The sequence below is a fragment of the Vanacampus margaritifer genome, chromosome 1 (assembly GCF_051991255.1).
Source record: "Vanacampus margaritifer isolate UIUO_Vmar chromosome 1, RoL_Vmar_1.0, whole genome shotgun sequence".
NCBI classification, from domain to species: Eukaryota; Metazoa; Chordata; class Actinopteri; order Syngnathiformes; family Syngnathidae; genus Vanacampus; species Vanacampus margaritifer.
The window spans coordinates 59,483,426-59,501,303 of NC_135432.1; the positions used below are offsets into that span (position 1 = coordinate 59,483,426).

At 36.9% G+C, this 17,878-nt stretch overlaps 1 protein-coding gene across 2 annotated transcripts in view; it reads left to right on the forward strand.

The window, feature by feature from the left end:
- Positions 1-17,606, forward strand: part of LOC144044067 (latent-transforming growth factor beta-binding protein 2-like) — a 103,089-nt gene extending 85,483 nt beyond the window's left edge. For both annotated transcript variants that reach the window (XM_077558264.1, XM_077558274.1), the window contains 10 exons: positions 3,527-3,655; positions 5,135-5,269; positions 7,455-7,652; positions 7,954-8,040; positions 8,278-8,406; positions 8,957-9,097; positions 11,286-11,459; positions 11,784-12,062; positions 13,259-13,408; positions 14,710-17,606. In XM_077558264.1, the coding sequence (XP_077414390.1) occupies positions 3,527-3,655; positions 5,135-5,269; positions 7,455-7,652; positions 7,954-8,040; positions 8,278-8,406; positions 8,957-9,097; positions 11,286-11,459; positions 11,784-12,062; positions 13,259-13,408; positions 14,710-14,885 (1,598 nt within the window). In that variant the 3' untranslated portion in view covers positions 14,886-17,606. The remainder of the gene's footprint in view (positions 1-3,526; positions 3,656-5,134; positions 5,270-7,454; positions 7,653-7,953; positions 8,041-8,277; positions 8,407-8,956; positions 9,098-11,285; positions 11,460-11,783; positions 12,063-13,258; positions 13,409-14,709) is intronic.
- The last annotated feature ends 272 nt before the right edge of the window (positions 17,607-17,878 follow it).

Sequence of the window (17,878 nt, forward strand, 5' to 3'; positions counted from 1 at the left end):
CACCAGCCAAAGCACTTGAAACACACGCACAATCCAGTAAGATCCAACACATGCTGAATCATTCTGTCTTTACAAAGAGTTTTGATTCATATTGTTTACGGAAGTCTTTTTTTGCATTTATTAATGTGGTTGTAGTTTACGGGGGGGTCTCTAACCAAATCTTGTGGCCATATTTAAGGGTGGGAACATGAGTCTTATTATTGTCAGTCCCACAGTATTCAGAGCCTTTAGGTAAATCTCATCAAATTCTCAGGTCCTTGCCACTTTTTGATGAGTTTTCAGGCTACCTCAGAAGACACATAGGCATTAATTGATGGTCTATAAGTTCATGTCCTCAAACTCTACTTCCTTTTTGGAAAGTATATCTTGGTTGTGAGTTTGAGGAGATGCTCAAGGTATTGCTTCCACTATGTAATTACAATAAACATGCGCCTGTATGCAAACTCCAACTCAAGGACGAACATATTGTAAGTGCGACGTTAAAAATTTCTCTGGATCTCAATAGCCTGCATTTATGAATATAGAAATGATATATTGTGGACATAAAAAGTCTACACCCCCTTGTTCAAAATGAGCCCAAGATAAATAATTTTTTCCACCATTAAAGTGACCTATAATCTGGACAATTTAAAAATAAATTGAAATAAATCCTTATAAGAAGTGAAGTAAAATAAAGAAATGACATAATATGGTTGCAATGAACTAGTCCCATTCAAACCATAGCAGTCAACACACACCGGACACCATTTTAAATGCCTCTGATTAATCCCACAGAAAGTTCAGCTTTCCTAGTATTTCCGGGCTTTGGGGTAAACTGGAATGACGGAAACCTTATTTTACAAAGAAAAACATCCATTTTTCAAAAGCACACTTGAAATACCCCTAATGTGTGTGGGAAAACTTGGCCCAAATTCCAAAACGTATGTTTGGCACAAACACAACATTGCTCGTCACCAAAAGAACAACATACCGAAAGTGAAGCATGGTGGTGGCAGCATTATGCTTTGGGGCTAATTTTTTATTATTTTTATCTTATTCAAGGTGGAGTGAATTTTGAACAGTCCCAAATACTAGTCAGTATCAGAGGAAAATATATTCTAAAAAAGTGTTCTATTCTATTCTAAAACCTTCAATCTTATGCTGGCAAAGCAGGGGGAAAAAATCTAAAAAAGCCTACTAGAATAGCAAAACTTTACTTAAGGTTATTCAAATGACATATTTGCGTGCCTAAACCAATAAAAATGCATAATTTGGATGATGTCAACACTTCTGGTTCATGATTGGATCCTAGCTAACCAATCACAATCGCAAGTTGATTTGCCTGATGTTCATGTTAAAAATGTTACATATAAGCTTGGTAAGTTTACAGCTCGTTATATTATCCTGGCATCCACTAAATAAAAACATGAGATATCCTCCCCAAAAAAAAATCCATGTTGTTCTTATGTGGGAAAAGAGTCAAAATCAGTAAAAAAAAACTTTTTAAAGAAATAAATAAAAAAATTAAAGCCCAGCAGGAAATATGCGGGTCTGAAGAGGTTACAAAACGGTTTATTTCTGAACAAAGCCACGTCCCAGTTATAAAAGGGGTGTGCATTAGTGCGACTACATTATTCCCGTTTACTATTTTTGCTTCCTCTCTCAAAAGTCCTGCAGGTCGTAGATCTTATTGATGGCGGGAAATGTTCTAAAATGATTTATCTTCGTCTCATTTTTGCCCCACACAAATCCTAGCATTTGAACAGGGGTGTGAAGACTTTCTATATCCACTGTCTATATCCTCCTTAAACTGCTATGAATGTGATGTGAATGCAAAGATGACATTGTCTCAACTCTCAAATCTCCACTTGCTGCCATTCATTCCACTTCACAATCCAGCAATTGAGGTCCTTTCTCAAGGTTTGGCTGGAAAGGACAAGACAGCTTTGTCTCTGTTTTATTAGCGTGTGGGAGCTCTCCTCCCTGTCTCATGTTATGGAAGTATCCAAGTGAGGATGAGCCTACCAGTAAGCCTGTGAAAGTGGTTGTCTGTGCTGAACGGGAAAACTAGGACGGCAGCCAAATGCTTTGCTCAAATCAGATGGGTTTTTGGCCCATTTTCCTTTCTTTCTTCAGGAGAGACTACCTTATGAGTCCTCAGGGTCAAAATAAAACTCGGGATATCAGGATGACACATCTTGAGAGTGAGCCATATAAGAGCACTAATGTGTTTATCGCGATCGATAAAAAATGTTACGCAAATATGGGCACTGTTGTGGTTTTATAGACGGCATTTTTCTGTGTTTGTAAGAAGCCTTCCTGTTTTCTAAGCCTAGTTACCGTTAGTCATGGAAACTTTTAGACTGCGGTCTTCATAGGGGGTGCTTACAAAATTAAAAGGTCAACAGAAATCTGATGGCAAAAATGATCGCTTTCTCTCATTTTAACTGTATGCTTCATCACAAATGTTAAAAATATTCATGCCTGTCAAAACAATGACTAAAGATCAACTTTGTAATCAATTCCCAAGTGAACAGCCTATCTCGAGTATTCCGTTAGACGTTCCGCCCCCCCTAAAGAGCACTAAACAAACAATACCGTTTAACTGTCCGAAATGTGCACTCTCAACTCAAGTCACAGCTTTTATTGTGAAATGTAAAAGAAAACAAGCAAAACGATGCAGCTGAGTCATTTATAGGATACCCCGTAACTAGGAAGGTATTTTCATGGCTAGTTAGTGACATCACTGTTGCATTAAAGAAAGGAAGTGGCCGACAGGCACAAGTGGCTCGGCTGCGTCCTGTTCCCACAACCAACTGTGGACCGACCGCCAGCCAGCTTCTCGTCACAGCTTATTTTGCCGAATGCGACGAAATGCATTTAATTCCAAACAAGAACGCTTTGGAACATTCTCCTAAATTAAAAGAATACAAAATGGATCGGACTTACTGAGTTCAAATTCTCAATTTGTTCATCATGTCTCTTTAAGTATGTTTAGTTGCCACAACAACTCCATTCATTGAGGATTGTTTTCGGCCAAGAGAGCACGGCAGTAATTTTTTTTGTCTTTTCTCCGATTCCTGCCTGATTCATGACGGGTTCAAGCTCTCCCGATCCCATGCTACTTATTATGTCTCCTGGTGAATAATGAGCAATAAATTCATAAAGTGATTCATGTTATCGTATATTGGATGTTGTCAGTTGTAGTTCCCAAAGGTGTGTGATGGGATTGAAGGAAGTGCTGTTCCACTGTTTCCTGACAGCCGCCCTGGATTTACTTAAAAAACAATTTCACCAAATTTCCTTGAATTAACTGACAAACACTGGTGTTTGAAAAGTCTGTCACTGAACTGTATAATACATATGTCCAACTTCTTTGACATGTTAGGAAGATTGTGGTTTCGCTTGTTATTGTAAGTCAAATTGCAATTGGATTGGATGTGATTTAAATTTCCTAAAGAGACTTGTGTTTATTGCGTGTTCTGCTGCTGTTACATCTCAAACATTTAACACTGTATTCTTCTCTTTTTCTCAATTGCCTTCACAGATGTTGACGAGTGCCTCAATCAGACCATCTGCGGGAGCCACGGCTTTTGCGAGAACACCGATGGGTCCTACCGCTGCGAGTGCGATTTGGGCTACTCAAACCCACCCGGAGACACCAGCAAATGTGTTGGTGTGTACCCGTGCTGATTTATAAGGCAAACAGGCTATTGGGACTTTTTCATTGAAATCTCATTCTACTTTGGAGGTTTCACTCTAGTACTGATGTTGCAAGGCCTTATGATCATACCCAACGACGTCAATGGTTCTTCGATGCAATGTCACAAATACCGTAGACACAATATTGCCACCCAAAAATAATTTCCAGACTTTTTGCCACTTAACAGAAAGATTTGTCTTTGATTAATGAAGGATAAGTTCCAAAGCACAAATATTGAAGTAACATGGTATTAAAATAGCTTAAAAGTTGTAACTCATTGAGTAATCACAAAAAATGATCGCATTAATCGTGTATCAACGCAGATTAATTACACGATTCATTTTGACTGGAGCTGATCCCTTAGCTTGACATAGAGGGTTACGTTAAAGGCAGGACAGGTGTCTAAGCAATAAACATAACTCCATGCATTAATGTGAAACATTTAATAAATGTTTACGTATGACATTCAGAATATTTGTTCATGTCAAGCTATTGGGGTCTGATTGATGGGGTCTATTAACTGATTAGAAAAAGAGGATGAGAATGTGCAGTTGATCAAAAAAAATAAAGATGCCCTCATAACATTAAATAAGGAAGAATAAACACATAACAGGTGCTCTTCAAATTTGGCGGGCAAAAATGTTGATAAGCTTTTTTAATTAAGTGATTAATCGGGATTTACCAAAATTCTAAGATGTGATCAATCTGATTTTAAAAATATATATATTTTGACAGCTCTTTATTTTAATGTATTTATCTTGACAACTCTATTTGAAATGTATTTTTTTTTAGATATTTGAGTAAATGAAAGAAGCATTTTTTTCCATTAGATAAAACATATTTTGTTTTATTTCATATTATATTGTTTTATTAACAAAATATAGAATAATTGGTACATTAAAAAAATATGTTAAGTTAAAATAAATAAATAATGTAATGATTCTTCTGTTTTAATTCTTTTTTTTTTTTTTGAACTTATGTTGCCCTTGAGGTAACTAGTACCTTTTAGCACAATGTTGTTGTTGTTGTTGTTTTTTTGCACAATGCACAATAATTGACAAAGCAAAAAAAAAAAAAAGTCTAAGTATGCTGGAGTTAGTCCCCCCCTCCTTGCGCTCTCCTCACCGCTCCCCTCTTTGCTCAGCCGAGGGGGGGGGGGGGGGGGGGGGATGCCACTGGCCTCTCATCATTAACTTCTAAGTGGTGGCTCATTTAGCAATCTCTGCAAGCAGCCAATCATAATGTACCTTGTTTTAAAAAGAAAAAGTGAAATCTGAACCATGAACTGAACAATTTACTCAAATCAGTTCAAGAGATGACTTGTGTATTTTTCTGTCATCAAAGCATGAATAACCAACTTCCCCTGATACCGATATACCGTATGTGCTACTGCAGCACATGCCACTGTGTACATGCCTGATCCTTTTATTGACCTCGCGACCTCTCCCTCAGACGTGAATGAGTGCGAGATGAGCCTGGCGCTGTGCGGGGAGGCCCTGTGTGAGAACTTCGACGGCAGCTTCCTGTGCATCTGCCCCAACGACAATGAGGAATTTGATCCCATCGCCAGCCGCTGCCGCTCCCTGGGTAAGAGAACGCCGCGAGCGCCCACAGTGCCTCACCGGACTTAATTCTGCGTCGCATCGACGGGAGACGGAGTTTTCCTTCATTTAATGAGCCGTGTCTTTATTATCTAAACAACATGGGTGATGAGGTGGACGCGACCTACTGCGTGTCTTTTAGTGTATCTTTTTGACCTGGCTGCGTTCATTTTGTTTTGCCAGCTAAGTGCTGCGGTTGGTTGGACGGCCTGCAAAATTTGTATGAGTCTAATCCCTCAGACAATTGATGCTGTAACTCCTTCGGTAAAGCCGAGCAAACTCCCCGAGGGCGCTGGTACTGTAGACACACTTTCCCACCAAGACAAACAATGATCGACTGTACCTGCCGGTAATCGACTCTGTGGGCAGCTCGTCTAAGATAATATCTCGGGAGCGCTTACCGTTATTCGGCGCATTGTGATTACACAGAAAAGCACTTTTGACTCATGGAAAGATCATCACGTCCCCCAGTTTGGTCCGTGTACAGGAATTGGGCGTATTTACATTATTAAGCGGCGCGCCCTCGGCAGGGTTGTTTTTCCTCCTGCCCGGGCACTAAATCCCAGCTATGCCTCTGTGTACATTTTTGCCACATTCCACTGTTTGCTTTCGACGTGTGTTAATCAATCATGTGAACGTGAATGGTGTGTTGACTCACATGCCAGTGTTTCCATTTGGCTAAGCCGGCAGCTTATGGGCAAAATGCCTGAGCCCAGGCCTTGTTGGACAAATGACTGGGCTGAGCAGTGGCGGGCGAGGGTGATGCACCACCTACCAGGAGGCATGCAGACACATTGACTCATAAAGCCACTTGACAATGTTGCTGCGTGATCCTGGGCAATTATGCAGTGTGGAGCGTCAAAAGTTGAAAACATTTAGCATCATAGCATAATTGCCCATGTCATTTTGAATGCTTGTTTTATTTAAAAAAAAAAAAAAAAAAAACAAGGCAAGAACACAACATAAGAAGAGTGTAGCTTGCCCGATTGAACTTTTGTGGATTACTATCACGTAGATGAATCTACACATGTTGATCCTCTAGGAAAAATTATGAATATTGCAGAATATTACTAGGAAATATTATGAATATTGCAGAATCTTACTGAGTCATTTTGATGAATAAGGGCTGGACAATTATGGGGAAAATAATAATCACGATTATTTTTGATTGAGAAATCACAATTAATAAAATGATTATTCATTGATTTTAAAACTTTTTTTTCACCTACTAAAACCCAACTACTCAAAACTATGATCATAGCCTTACGCCCATTCATCCCTTCGCGTTGAACACTTTATTCTTAAACACTATTCTTTTTGTAAAGAACAAAATAACTTTTTTTTTTATTTTTATTTTTTATGGAGAGCTCAGTATTGTTCATTTGGTAATTTTACATTAAATAAAATAACCTTATAACCCTATGAAATTAAAGCCTCTTGCATTTTAATTCTTCATTTTCAAACTTAAGCATTACATTAACCTCTTTATCATATTTATTTTATCTTATTTTAATTTCATAAGTCTGGGGACTTAGTGGGCTAACCTGGGACCTCATGAATTTTATTTTGTGCTATGCTATGTCATGTGCAAATGTGTGTTGGTATGACAAACAAAAAGTCCCTCGATATATTTGTATCTTTGATTTATTTTTATTTTTTTAATGGGGGTAACAAAAAAAAGTTTAAAAAAATAATAATAATAATAATAAAATAGTCAAAGTAAAAATACACGTTTAGTTGTTGCTAACTTCCTGTTAGCATTAGAATGGGATCCTCCATTCACTTGAATTAACAATATCGCTAGACTTGCGATGTATCAAAAACGAAACGTGTTTTGTATTTAAATACACACTGTATGTAATTCTCCTTATCTTGTGTTTAGTTTTACAGTTAACACCAACTGGAGTGTCATTAAACAGCTTAGATGACACATAGGGACGGCAGAATCACACTGATTTGCTCCGGGCTAGCTGCAAGCTACATGGTGCATTCAGGGTCCTTTCACAACGTAGGGAACTTGTAAACGCGCCGCAGCGTTTTGCGCATTAATAGTTTTTCTTCGATCATTACGTTTTAATGATCGAGAGAAGCCAAAATCGTCCAGTCCTAGAAGTACCATTTGTCTTTGTTTGTGTCAGCACTTTCCTCATACTGTTTTTGTCCACCTGTAGCTGACACCGACCCAAAAGGCCCCGCCCCTGCGGCCCCCTCCTCCGAGGAGAGGAAGGAATGCTACTACAACTTAAATGACGTCAACTTCTGCGACAACGTCTTGTCCCGTAACACCACCAAGCAGGAGTGCTGCTGCACCGTGGGCACCGGCTGGGGCGACAACTGCGAGATCCACGCCTGTCCCGCTCCAGGAGGAGGTGCGATAAATCAATTAGTTATAGCCACCTGTATATTTCCCTAATTGGCTGTGTGGAATATTAACAATCAGTTTATCAATTCATTGTTTTATTTTAAATCGAACCAGAACCTCACGGATTGGGAGACAACCACTCTACCACTGAGCCATGCCGCCCCTTAAATTTTTAATTTGTATTAAGTACATGCCATTAGCGATTCCACAGCGTTCTCAACAATCAGTTAATCGGTTACTATGCTTATCCTTAAATGTTTCCATGGTATCATATCCGGTCAGTGATAATAGCACTATTTCTTTTCCAGATGATTATCACCAGTTGTGCCCTCATGGCAGCGGATCCATTCCCCTGCCGGCTTCCTCGACTCTGGCAGAACAGCGACTCTACATAGGTACTGATTTCATGAGCATCCCTAAACTTTTATGGCTTCCTCAACATTGGCACTGAATGTTTTATTTTCAAGCCAAATAAACAAACATAATCACTCCCCCCCCCCCCCCCCCTTTTACGAGGCGACCTCTGCCAAGGCTCAATAGGATGCATACCTGTCTTAATGCTATAATCGCAGTGTGTCATGTTTGCTAAGCCTTAAAACATTTTGTTTGTTTTGTTTCTCTTTTTCCTTCAGATGCAAATGAGTGTGAAATGTTTGGATCAGACATTTGCAAGAACGGACAGTGCGTCAATCTCTTCTCCACATACACCTGCTACTGTCGCTCCGGATTCTATTACGACAACGTCAGACTCGAGTGTATCGGTAAGAAAGCTGTCCTTATTTTTCAAGTCTGGAATCGTAGTTGATCTCAATCACTGCGTTTCAGCTGTTCGAGATGATAGCTCTCGTGTGTCCCGGTCTATTGTTTTCTGACTGCTCTTATTAACACCACATGTCCCATTAGGCTTATTGCTTTCAGTCACAAAGCGCATGTTTGAACTTTTTGTTTTGGTACTGCATTCTTTTGTGCCTGTAAATAAAGCCAGAAGCTATTTTTATGCCATGGAATGAACAAATGTTTGAGATGATGACAATAAATTCAAATCAAAAGGGACCGAACATTTTTTCAATTAAAAAGGGAAGAAAAAAATAAATAATTAATATTTATGGTCTATTTGTTAGCATGTCACTGAATGAAAATATTTGGGTTCCAATCTCAAACACAGTGGGATAGCGTTAAGCACATCTGCCTCACAGTTCTGAGGTTCAGGGTTGAAACGTGTGTGGAATTACACTGCACTTTTTAAAAAATATGTATTATATGTATTGTTTCAACATTCTCTTTCTCTCTCTCTCTCTCTCTCTCTCTCAGATTACGACGAATGCGAATTTGGAAACGCCTGTATAGATGGAGCATGCGTGAACACGGCGGGCTCCTTTAACTGTTTCTGCAGTCCGCCGTTAGTGCTGGACAGCACGCGGCGCCGCTGCATTAGCGTCAACTCAACAGAAGGTGTGAAATGCCAAAACGACAAACAGAAGAAAAGATTGTATTTTTTTTCTCCAGAAAAAAAAAGAAAATATTGTATGAAAATGAAGCTGGCCTGAGACTGCCCACTTGACAAAAAAACTAATACAGTAGACAGGATGGAGGATTTGACTTGAGACATAATGATGAGGTGTTATTCCTATTGTACATACTGGTTAGATAAAAAAATATATATTATTATCTGACCTAATTAATCTTGATATTGATATTGAAAATTGATGAATAGCAAGTGAATCTTCTTTTTTTTTTTCTCCCAGATGTTATTCCTATTTTACATACTGGTTAGATAAAAAAAAAAAAATATTATCTGACCTAATTAATTTTGATATTGATATTGAAAATTGATGAATAGAAAGTGAATCTTCTTTTCTTTTTTTTCCCAGGTGTTATTCCTATTTTACATACTGGTTAGATAAAAAAATATATATTATTATCTGACCTAATTAATCTTGATATTGATATTGAAAATTGATGAATAGAAAGTGAATCTTCTTTTTTTTTTCTCCCAGGTGTTATTCCTATTTTACATACTGGTTAGATAAAAAAAATAATATTATTATCTGACCTAATTAATCTTGATATTGATATTGAAAATTGATGAATAGCAAGTGAATCTTCTTTTTTTTTTTCTCCCAGATGTTATTCCTATTTTACATACTGGTTAGATAAAAAAAAAAAATATTATCTGACCTAATTAATTTTGATATTGATATTGAAAATTGATGAATAGAAAGTGAATCTTCTTTTCTTTTTTTTCCCAGGTGTTATTCCTATTTTACATACTGGTTAGATAAAAAAATATATATTATTATCTGACCTAATTAATCTTGATATTGATATTGAAAATTGATGAATAGAAAGTGAATCTTCTTTTTTTTTTCTCCCAGGTGTTATTCCTATTTTACATACTGGTTAGATAAAAAAAATAATATTATTATCTGACCTAATTAATCTTGATATTGATATTGAAAATTGATGAATAGAAAGTGAATCTTCTTTTTTTTTCCCAGGTGTTATTCCTATTTTACATACTGGTTAGATAAAAAATATATATATTATTATCTGACCTAATTAATCTTGATATTGATATTGAAAATTGATGAATAGAAAGTGAATCTTCTTTTCTTTTTTTTTCCCAGGTGTTATTCCTATTTTACATACTGGTTAGATAAAAAAAAAAATATTATTATCTGACCTAATTAATCTTGATATTGATATTGAAAATTGATGAATAGAAAGTAAATCTTCTTTTTTTTCTCCCAGGTGTTATTCCTATTTTACATACTGGTTAGATAAAAAAAATATATATTATTATCTGACCTAATTAATCTTGATATTGATATTGAAAATTGATGAATAGAAAGTGAATCTTCTTTTTTTTTTCTCCCAGGTGTTATTCCTATTTTACATACTGGTTAGATAAAAAATATATATATTATTATCTGACCTAATTAATCTTGATATTGATATTGAAAATGGATGAATAGAAAGTGAATCTTCTTCTTTTTTTTTTCTCCCAGGTGTTATTCCTATTTTACATACTGGTTAGATAAAAAAAATATATATTATTATCTGACCTAATTAATCTTGATATTGATATTGAAAATTGATGAATAGAAAGTGAATCTTCTTTTTTTTTTTCTCCCAGGTGTTATTCCTATTTTACATACTGGTTAGATAAAAAAAATAATATTATTATCTGACCTAATTAATCTTGATATTGATATTGAAAATTGATGAATAGAAAGTGAATCTTCTTTTTTTTTCCCAGGTGTTATTCCTATTTTACATACTGGTTAGATAAAAAATATATATATTATTATCTGACCTAATTAATCTTGATATTGATATTGAAAATTGATGAATAGAAAGTGAATCTTCTTTTCTTTTTTTTTCCCAGGTGTTATTCCTATTTTACATACTGGTTAGATAAAAAAAAAAAAATTATTATCTGACCTAATTAATCTTGATATTGATATTGAAAATTGATGAATAGAAAGTAAATCTTCTTTTTTTTCTCCCAGGTGTTATTCCTATTTTACATACTGGTTAGATAAAAAAAATAATATTATTATCTGACCTAATTAATCTTGATATTGATATTGAAAATTGATGAATAGAAAGTGAATCTTCTTTTTTTTCCCTCCCAAAGAAACAGTTGAATCTAACGTCGATGTGCACATGGACATCTGCTGGCAGCGTTTAGAAGGAGACAACATGTGTTCGGAACCCCTGCAAGGCCGCCGAACTACCTACACTGAGTGTTGCTGCCTCTATGGAATCGCCTGGAGTGGACAGTGTGCCTTCTGTCCCAGAAAAGACTCAGGTGCGAGTCAGCTATGATTGGCACCCTTTTTTTTTTTCCCGGAGAGCTCAGTATTGTTCATTCGGTAATTTTACCGATTTGACATGTCATCATCATTGCTCTCTCTTTTCTTTTTCTTTTTTTGTATGTGGGTGAGAATGTATATGTGGGTGTGTGCATATTCATTAGTTCACCTAAAACCTATTAAAAAATCCCATACCGTTCACCTAAACCGAACACTTCCAGGAAAAAAAAAAAAAAGCTTTGATAGGCACCCTAATGAAGACAAGCAGTACAGATAGATGGCAGGATGGACGTAATAATATTTCATTTTTTTGCTTTCAGAGGATTACGCAGTTATGTGCAACCTCCCTGTGAGAGGAGCTTCAGACAGCCTACGAGAGCGGCCGGGTTACGAGTACGGCGTGGACGGGCCCGAGGATTCCGTAGAATCTTTCGTTCCGCCCTACTGGGACAACTACGGCGGTCCAGCGGGACCCTATGACGGTCCTGAGAGTGTCCCTCTGTTCAATGACAACGATTACAGCGTCCGACAGCCGCCTGTGAGAGTCCCCGCCCATCGGCCCCGTGAGCACCAGCCTCGGCCGGTGGATCCCTTCTCTGGTGGGTGGTACGACACACTGACCTTAAAGCAGACGTCATTCGTGACTTACGGGCGGTAGCGGGTTTTTATTAGAACTGTATTAGCACTGCATCATACACAGAGATGTTTTCAATATCTTCCATTAGAGAATGGCACAATATTAAAAGCATGCAAAATTTTGCACTCAAAGGCTGGACACATTTTGATTTTTTTTTTAAACGTGACAGATGGGCCAACTATGGGGGAAATTTTGTTTTTAATTGTGCTACTTAATTAACCATTGTATTCATTATTTATTTTAGATTTTAGATCTTGTGTAAATAATTAAGACAGTTTATTTGACATCATTTTTTATTTTAGTGCTGTCAAAGTTAAAGCGCGAACTCATTGATTAATCACAAAAAAAATCACATTAATCATGTATTAAAGCAGATTAATCACCCTGTTAATTTTGACCGCAAATAATCCTTTATCTTGACAGCAGATGGTTATGTTTAAAGGCAGCACAGGTTGTGCTTGAGCAATAAAGTAAAGCATTTAATAAATGTTTGTGTATGACATTCAGAATATTTGTTCATGTCAAACTATTGTTGTTGTTTTGTTTTTTTTTCATTTTAAATTATACAAGTAATTGACTGATTAAAAAAGAGGAGGATAAGAATGTGTAGTTGATCAAAAAATGTTGAAGACATTAAATGTCGAAAGAATGAACAAAAAGCCTTTTAATTAAGCGATCAATCGTGATTATTAAAAATTCTAAGATGTGATTAATCTGATTTTAAAATGTAGTCATTTGAAAGCTCGATTTTTTTTTTAACGACAAACAAATTATTAGATAAAAAGATAAAATAACCTTTATAATCAAGTCATTTATTATCCTAATATTGAATGGTTTATCGGAATAATGAATACATACAATACATACATTTTAATTAACCACCTTTAAGAGAAAATGGCTAAACACTATTACAAGACTCTTGATCATGTAAATGCTCAGTTAAAGAAGGGATTGTGCTAAATATGACTGCACTTTGCCAATTTATATGACATAAGACCTTGATTTGCAAGAGAAAAAGTGCCTTCCACAAAAGTGGATTCAAAGTGAAAGTGATTCAAGGAAAAATCTATTTTGATTAAATAAATCATTGTTGTAAAAAAAAAAAAAAAATTTTAAAGGTTATATTGATTCATTCACACCCCCTCTTTGTGTTTTCAGAGCGCTACGATAGCTTTGAGGGACTCCAAGCAGAAGAATGTGGCATCCTGAACGGCTGTGAAAACGGACGCTGCGTCCGCGTGAGGGAAGGCTACACCTGCGACTGCTTCGACGGTTACGAGCTGGACCTCAACAAGATGGCCTGCATAGGTGCGCTTTTGACCTCATATCTGATTTGTAAAACCACTCGGAGGTGTGGGCGGGGGAGTCGGCCCGCCCCGAAATGTGGCTCTGAGCTAAACTTGATTTTGGGCCCACGATATCCGCCAATATTATTGATTATTGGCTCTTACAAAGAAGGTTATTCTTTACAAAACTAGCTAAAATTAACTATAATTATATTTTAGTCTTTGGTAATTAATTTAATACATGAGCCTTTGGGGATGATTTTAAATGTGATTCTAAAAGCGTTTGAAAGTGTGTCACACAAAAAGTGATGTCATCTAGCAGCAGCCAATAGAAAAGCACCTTGAGATGACGTCGCTCTGAGGCGACAAATTTGCCTGCTTGAATTTTGGCTTTTAATTCAGCCGAAATGCAACTCTAGGTAAAAAAAAATTGGTTACTTTTTTTCATTTTCCCATGGTGTTTTTTAAATATTGCACACAAGTAATACTCATTTAAAAAAAGAAAAGAAAACTACAACTAAACTAAAACTCTAAAAAAAACTAATAAAAAACTAGCATAACCACCCTGAAAACTAATTAAAACTATTTAAATAAAAAAAAATTTTAAAAACTCAAAACAAAATAAAAAGTAACTAAAATGAAAATTCCAAAACTATAATAACCTATTATGAACTCATTCATGCAATAAAAAAATATTTTTAAAAAATGAATCAAATACTTAAATAAGGGTGAAAATGAACAGAGGTACCTTAAACAAATGGAGAAAATGGTTTTCAAAAACAAAGATGAAAATCTAGCTCTTAAAACAGGCAAAATGTGCAAAAATTTACACGGGGGGGCTTTGGGTTCTGAAAGTGAGCGTGCAATACATCAGTCTGTTTAACTCTCTCAGAATGTCGAAATCAGACTTTGGTGCTCTCTCCCTTTGTGTTTAAACCTGGTGGAGCCATGCTTGTGATTTATAGCAGTGAGGCAACTCTTCATGCAGCTCAAGAAGAAGCTTTGCGTTTAACAACCTTGCATTAGCTTGTGTTTTATGGCCATCTAATGAAAGCCGTCTACTCCCCTCCAGCATTGTCTGTTAGCCCGCAATCTGGCTGCTCCCTGCCAAGAGTAAGCCCTTGAATCTCCGGCCACTCGCTCCATTACATCGGGTTTTTATATCTTTTGAGTGGGTTCTGTTTTGTGGAAAAGTGAGACCGGAATGCGATGATCGCAATATGCCGCCTGCGTACGAGCTTCAAGGTCGATTCAGAGTAGACGTGGCGCGACGCATGCTAGCCCTTCCTTTTACCTTGCATATCATGTGCCCTTTGCCCGCAGACATAAACGAGTGTGAGGACATCAGCGACAAGGTGCCGTTGTGTCAGAACGGCCACTGCAGCAACACGGAAGGATCCTACAAGTGCACCTGTTTGCCCGGCTTTGTGGCCTCCCCCAAGCCACACAAATGCATCCCGGCCATCCCGGCGGCAGAGCTTAGGGAAACGGGGAACTGAGACCGAGGACGGGCGAGCGCTGATTTCTCCTGCTTCCTTCAATGTTGAACTTTCACCCCTCCTCTGGCCTTCTCCTCCTCAGTGCCTGGCCAAATCACGCCGAAATGTCCAAACTCCGACTCCTTGCAGAACACACATTTGCATTCGGCTCACACGACATGACGAGGGATTCTGTGGCCTGACCTTTTTCATTCTGTAATAACACGTTTTATTTTCTCTTTCAGTTCTTTTCTTCTTTTTTTGGGGGGGAATTGTGTTATTTATTTTAAGCCCATACTTGAGTGATCGCTGCATACTCCATCTTGCATGTTAGGTTCATTGAAGACAAGAATTTGTGTTTTCCAACCTTCATTGAGCCAAAGCACATACAATACGTTGCATCGGAAAAATATCACAGCACACACCACCAACAAAATGTCATAAAAAGTAACAGCTGAAATTAATGTTATGTAAAATCAGTTGCACTTTCAAGCCCCCCCCCCCCAACTTGAGTTTGAATGCGATTGCTTAATTATGAACGCATCCAAATCTTCAATTGTAAAAGGGTGTGCACACTTATGCAACCACATCTCACGTGCTAATGTTCTCATTTTTCTGTCATTTAAGATGTACAGGTCACACTAATGGTCCAAAAAAAATCTTTGCATATTTTTTTTTAAATCACCAACATCTGGCATTTGATGAGGGTGTGTAGACTTTTTATGTTCACTTTAATGGCAATCTTGTCGCAATTAATCTGGTGTGTTTAGTACACCAATCCTCCATTATTCACTGAAAATCTCACCTATTTACAGTTACCGTGGGCAGGCCAAAGCCATGTCTAATATAAAAGTATTGCTTCTGTGCCATCTTGTGGCAGCGCGTTGAAGAGCCTCGTGTAGTGCTTTGCTGCCATCTTGTGGCATCTCGAAGTGAGTTGCGAATAACGCTCTGCCGGTATTTTATGGCATTTGTATGCAACTATAAACCTCTTGATTTGTCGGGGGTGAGTCAATTACTTGCAGATTTTTGCTTTTTGCAGCCAGGTGGACACAAAAGTTAATTGTACCATTTCATGGAAGAGAGAGAGAGAAAAGCGTCTGTCACTATGTCGCTAACAAAAAAATATGTTATTTGTACTAAATTTTTAGACCAATTCTGTGAAATTGGGCCGTTTCCCATGGCAGAGTGTTTGGGGATCACTACTCTAAATTGTCCGTAGGTGTAAATGTGATTGTGGATGGCTGTTTGTCTGTGTGTGATTGACTGGCGACCAGTCCAGGGCGTACCGGCTTCGCCCACAACCCTAATGAGGACAATCAAACACTATAAAAAATGGATGGATGGCACTTACAGATGTAAAAAAAAAAAAAAAAAAGCAAGCAACTGATTTTCTTATCCTTCATTCCACTTCTTTTCTCTACATTAAAATGGAGCCGAACAGCAGCGTGTGGAATGTGCGGACCAAGAGCTGGGAAGACAATACAACCAAACGTTTCAAAAAATAAAGACTTAGCCGTCACCTTTGAAGACTCGAGATGTATATGAGGATCTGATTATATGATATTCTGTAACGGCGCAATCATCGCCTTCATCTGTTTTGACCACTTCTTTTTTTTTTTTTTTGTTCTTCTGAAAAGAAAATCAGACTAACAGTATTAACTTATTTTTATTCTGTTGACAAAGTAGCATGCTTCTCGAAAGTGTGATGCTACGTTTTAATTTCGTGTCTAAAATAACCCCCGATTGAACAAATATCACCGCTTTTTAGTAAAAAAAAAGGTTGCTTTTGTGTAAACAATTCAATCAAATGTTTCATTCCTAAGACAAAGGCTCCGCTGTAGAGGTTTGGTATATTTTGTACAGCTCTTAGTACTATGTTTGTTTGTTTTTTAAAATATCCTTTTAATGCTCCCTACATAACCCGACCAACATTTTTTTTTGTCTGAAATAAAACACAAAATCTCAAATAAAAAAAAGATATTATACCTTTGTAGATTTATACATCTGTAAAAAAAACAAACAAACTATTTTTTAAAAGCAAATCTTTTTATGTGTGAGGAGAGCGGCTGACACTGTACCAGAGGAAATGTGTGTATAACCTGCCCTGTGGAGCAGAATATGAACTATATATATTTTTGGGGGAAGTGGCAGCACTGTTCTTAATCTGATGGCAGACATTTTCCATTTCTCTACAAAGACAACACTTTTTGAATTGTAAGCACCGACTTCTGTATGTTACAAATTTATGGTTAAATATTATTAATTGTGAACATTACTTCTTATGTTGGTTTTCTGAGTCATGAATGTATCATAGACAGCCTTGGCCTACTTGCTTTTCTTTATTTGAACTTTTTTTGTGTGTGGTTCAAGGTTTAATTGAATCATTTGTTTAACTGGCATCTGGCAAAACATGATCATGGCGGCACATAAATATAAAAAGTCTAATTCCAATCTCCCCTTAACCTGCATTAATGAACTTTAAAAGCTGCAATTGCGTAAATGTTTCCATGCGATGTGCACTGTACTTTGATTGTGCTGCTCTAATTATCACCTGAACCAGACGGGAAGTCTAACATTTGGGTCAAAGTTAGAACAATCGAGGCCCCTGTAAAACCCGCAAATAGCCTAATGATAATGTTTCCTTGTAATGCTGGTGGTCATCGGAAATATCACGCTCATTCATTTTGTTTACCTCTTGACTGTAATCACTGTCAGTCATCCAAATAAAAATGTAAAAAATAGACATCTGTTTGGTGTTTTGTTACACGGAACGCATTTCATTACTGTGCCTTGTGATATATTTATTAAATAATATATTTATTTATTACTAATTTGGTTATTTTCGTATATTTATTTATATACAGTAGTCCAAATAGGCAAGTCATGCATTTTAATCTTTTTTATTTATTCATTTATCAAATCCATTATATTACTCATTAGGCAGGTTTATTGGTTATTTAGATTTATTTATTCATTTAGTTCATTATATTAACTTTTTTTACTCATTCATT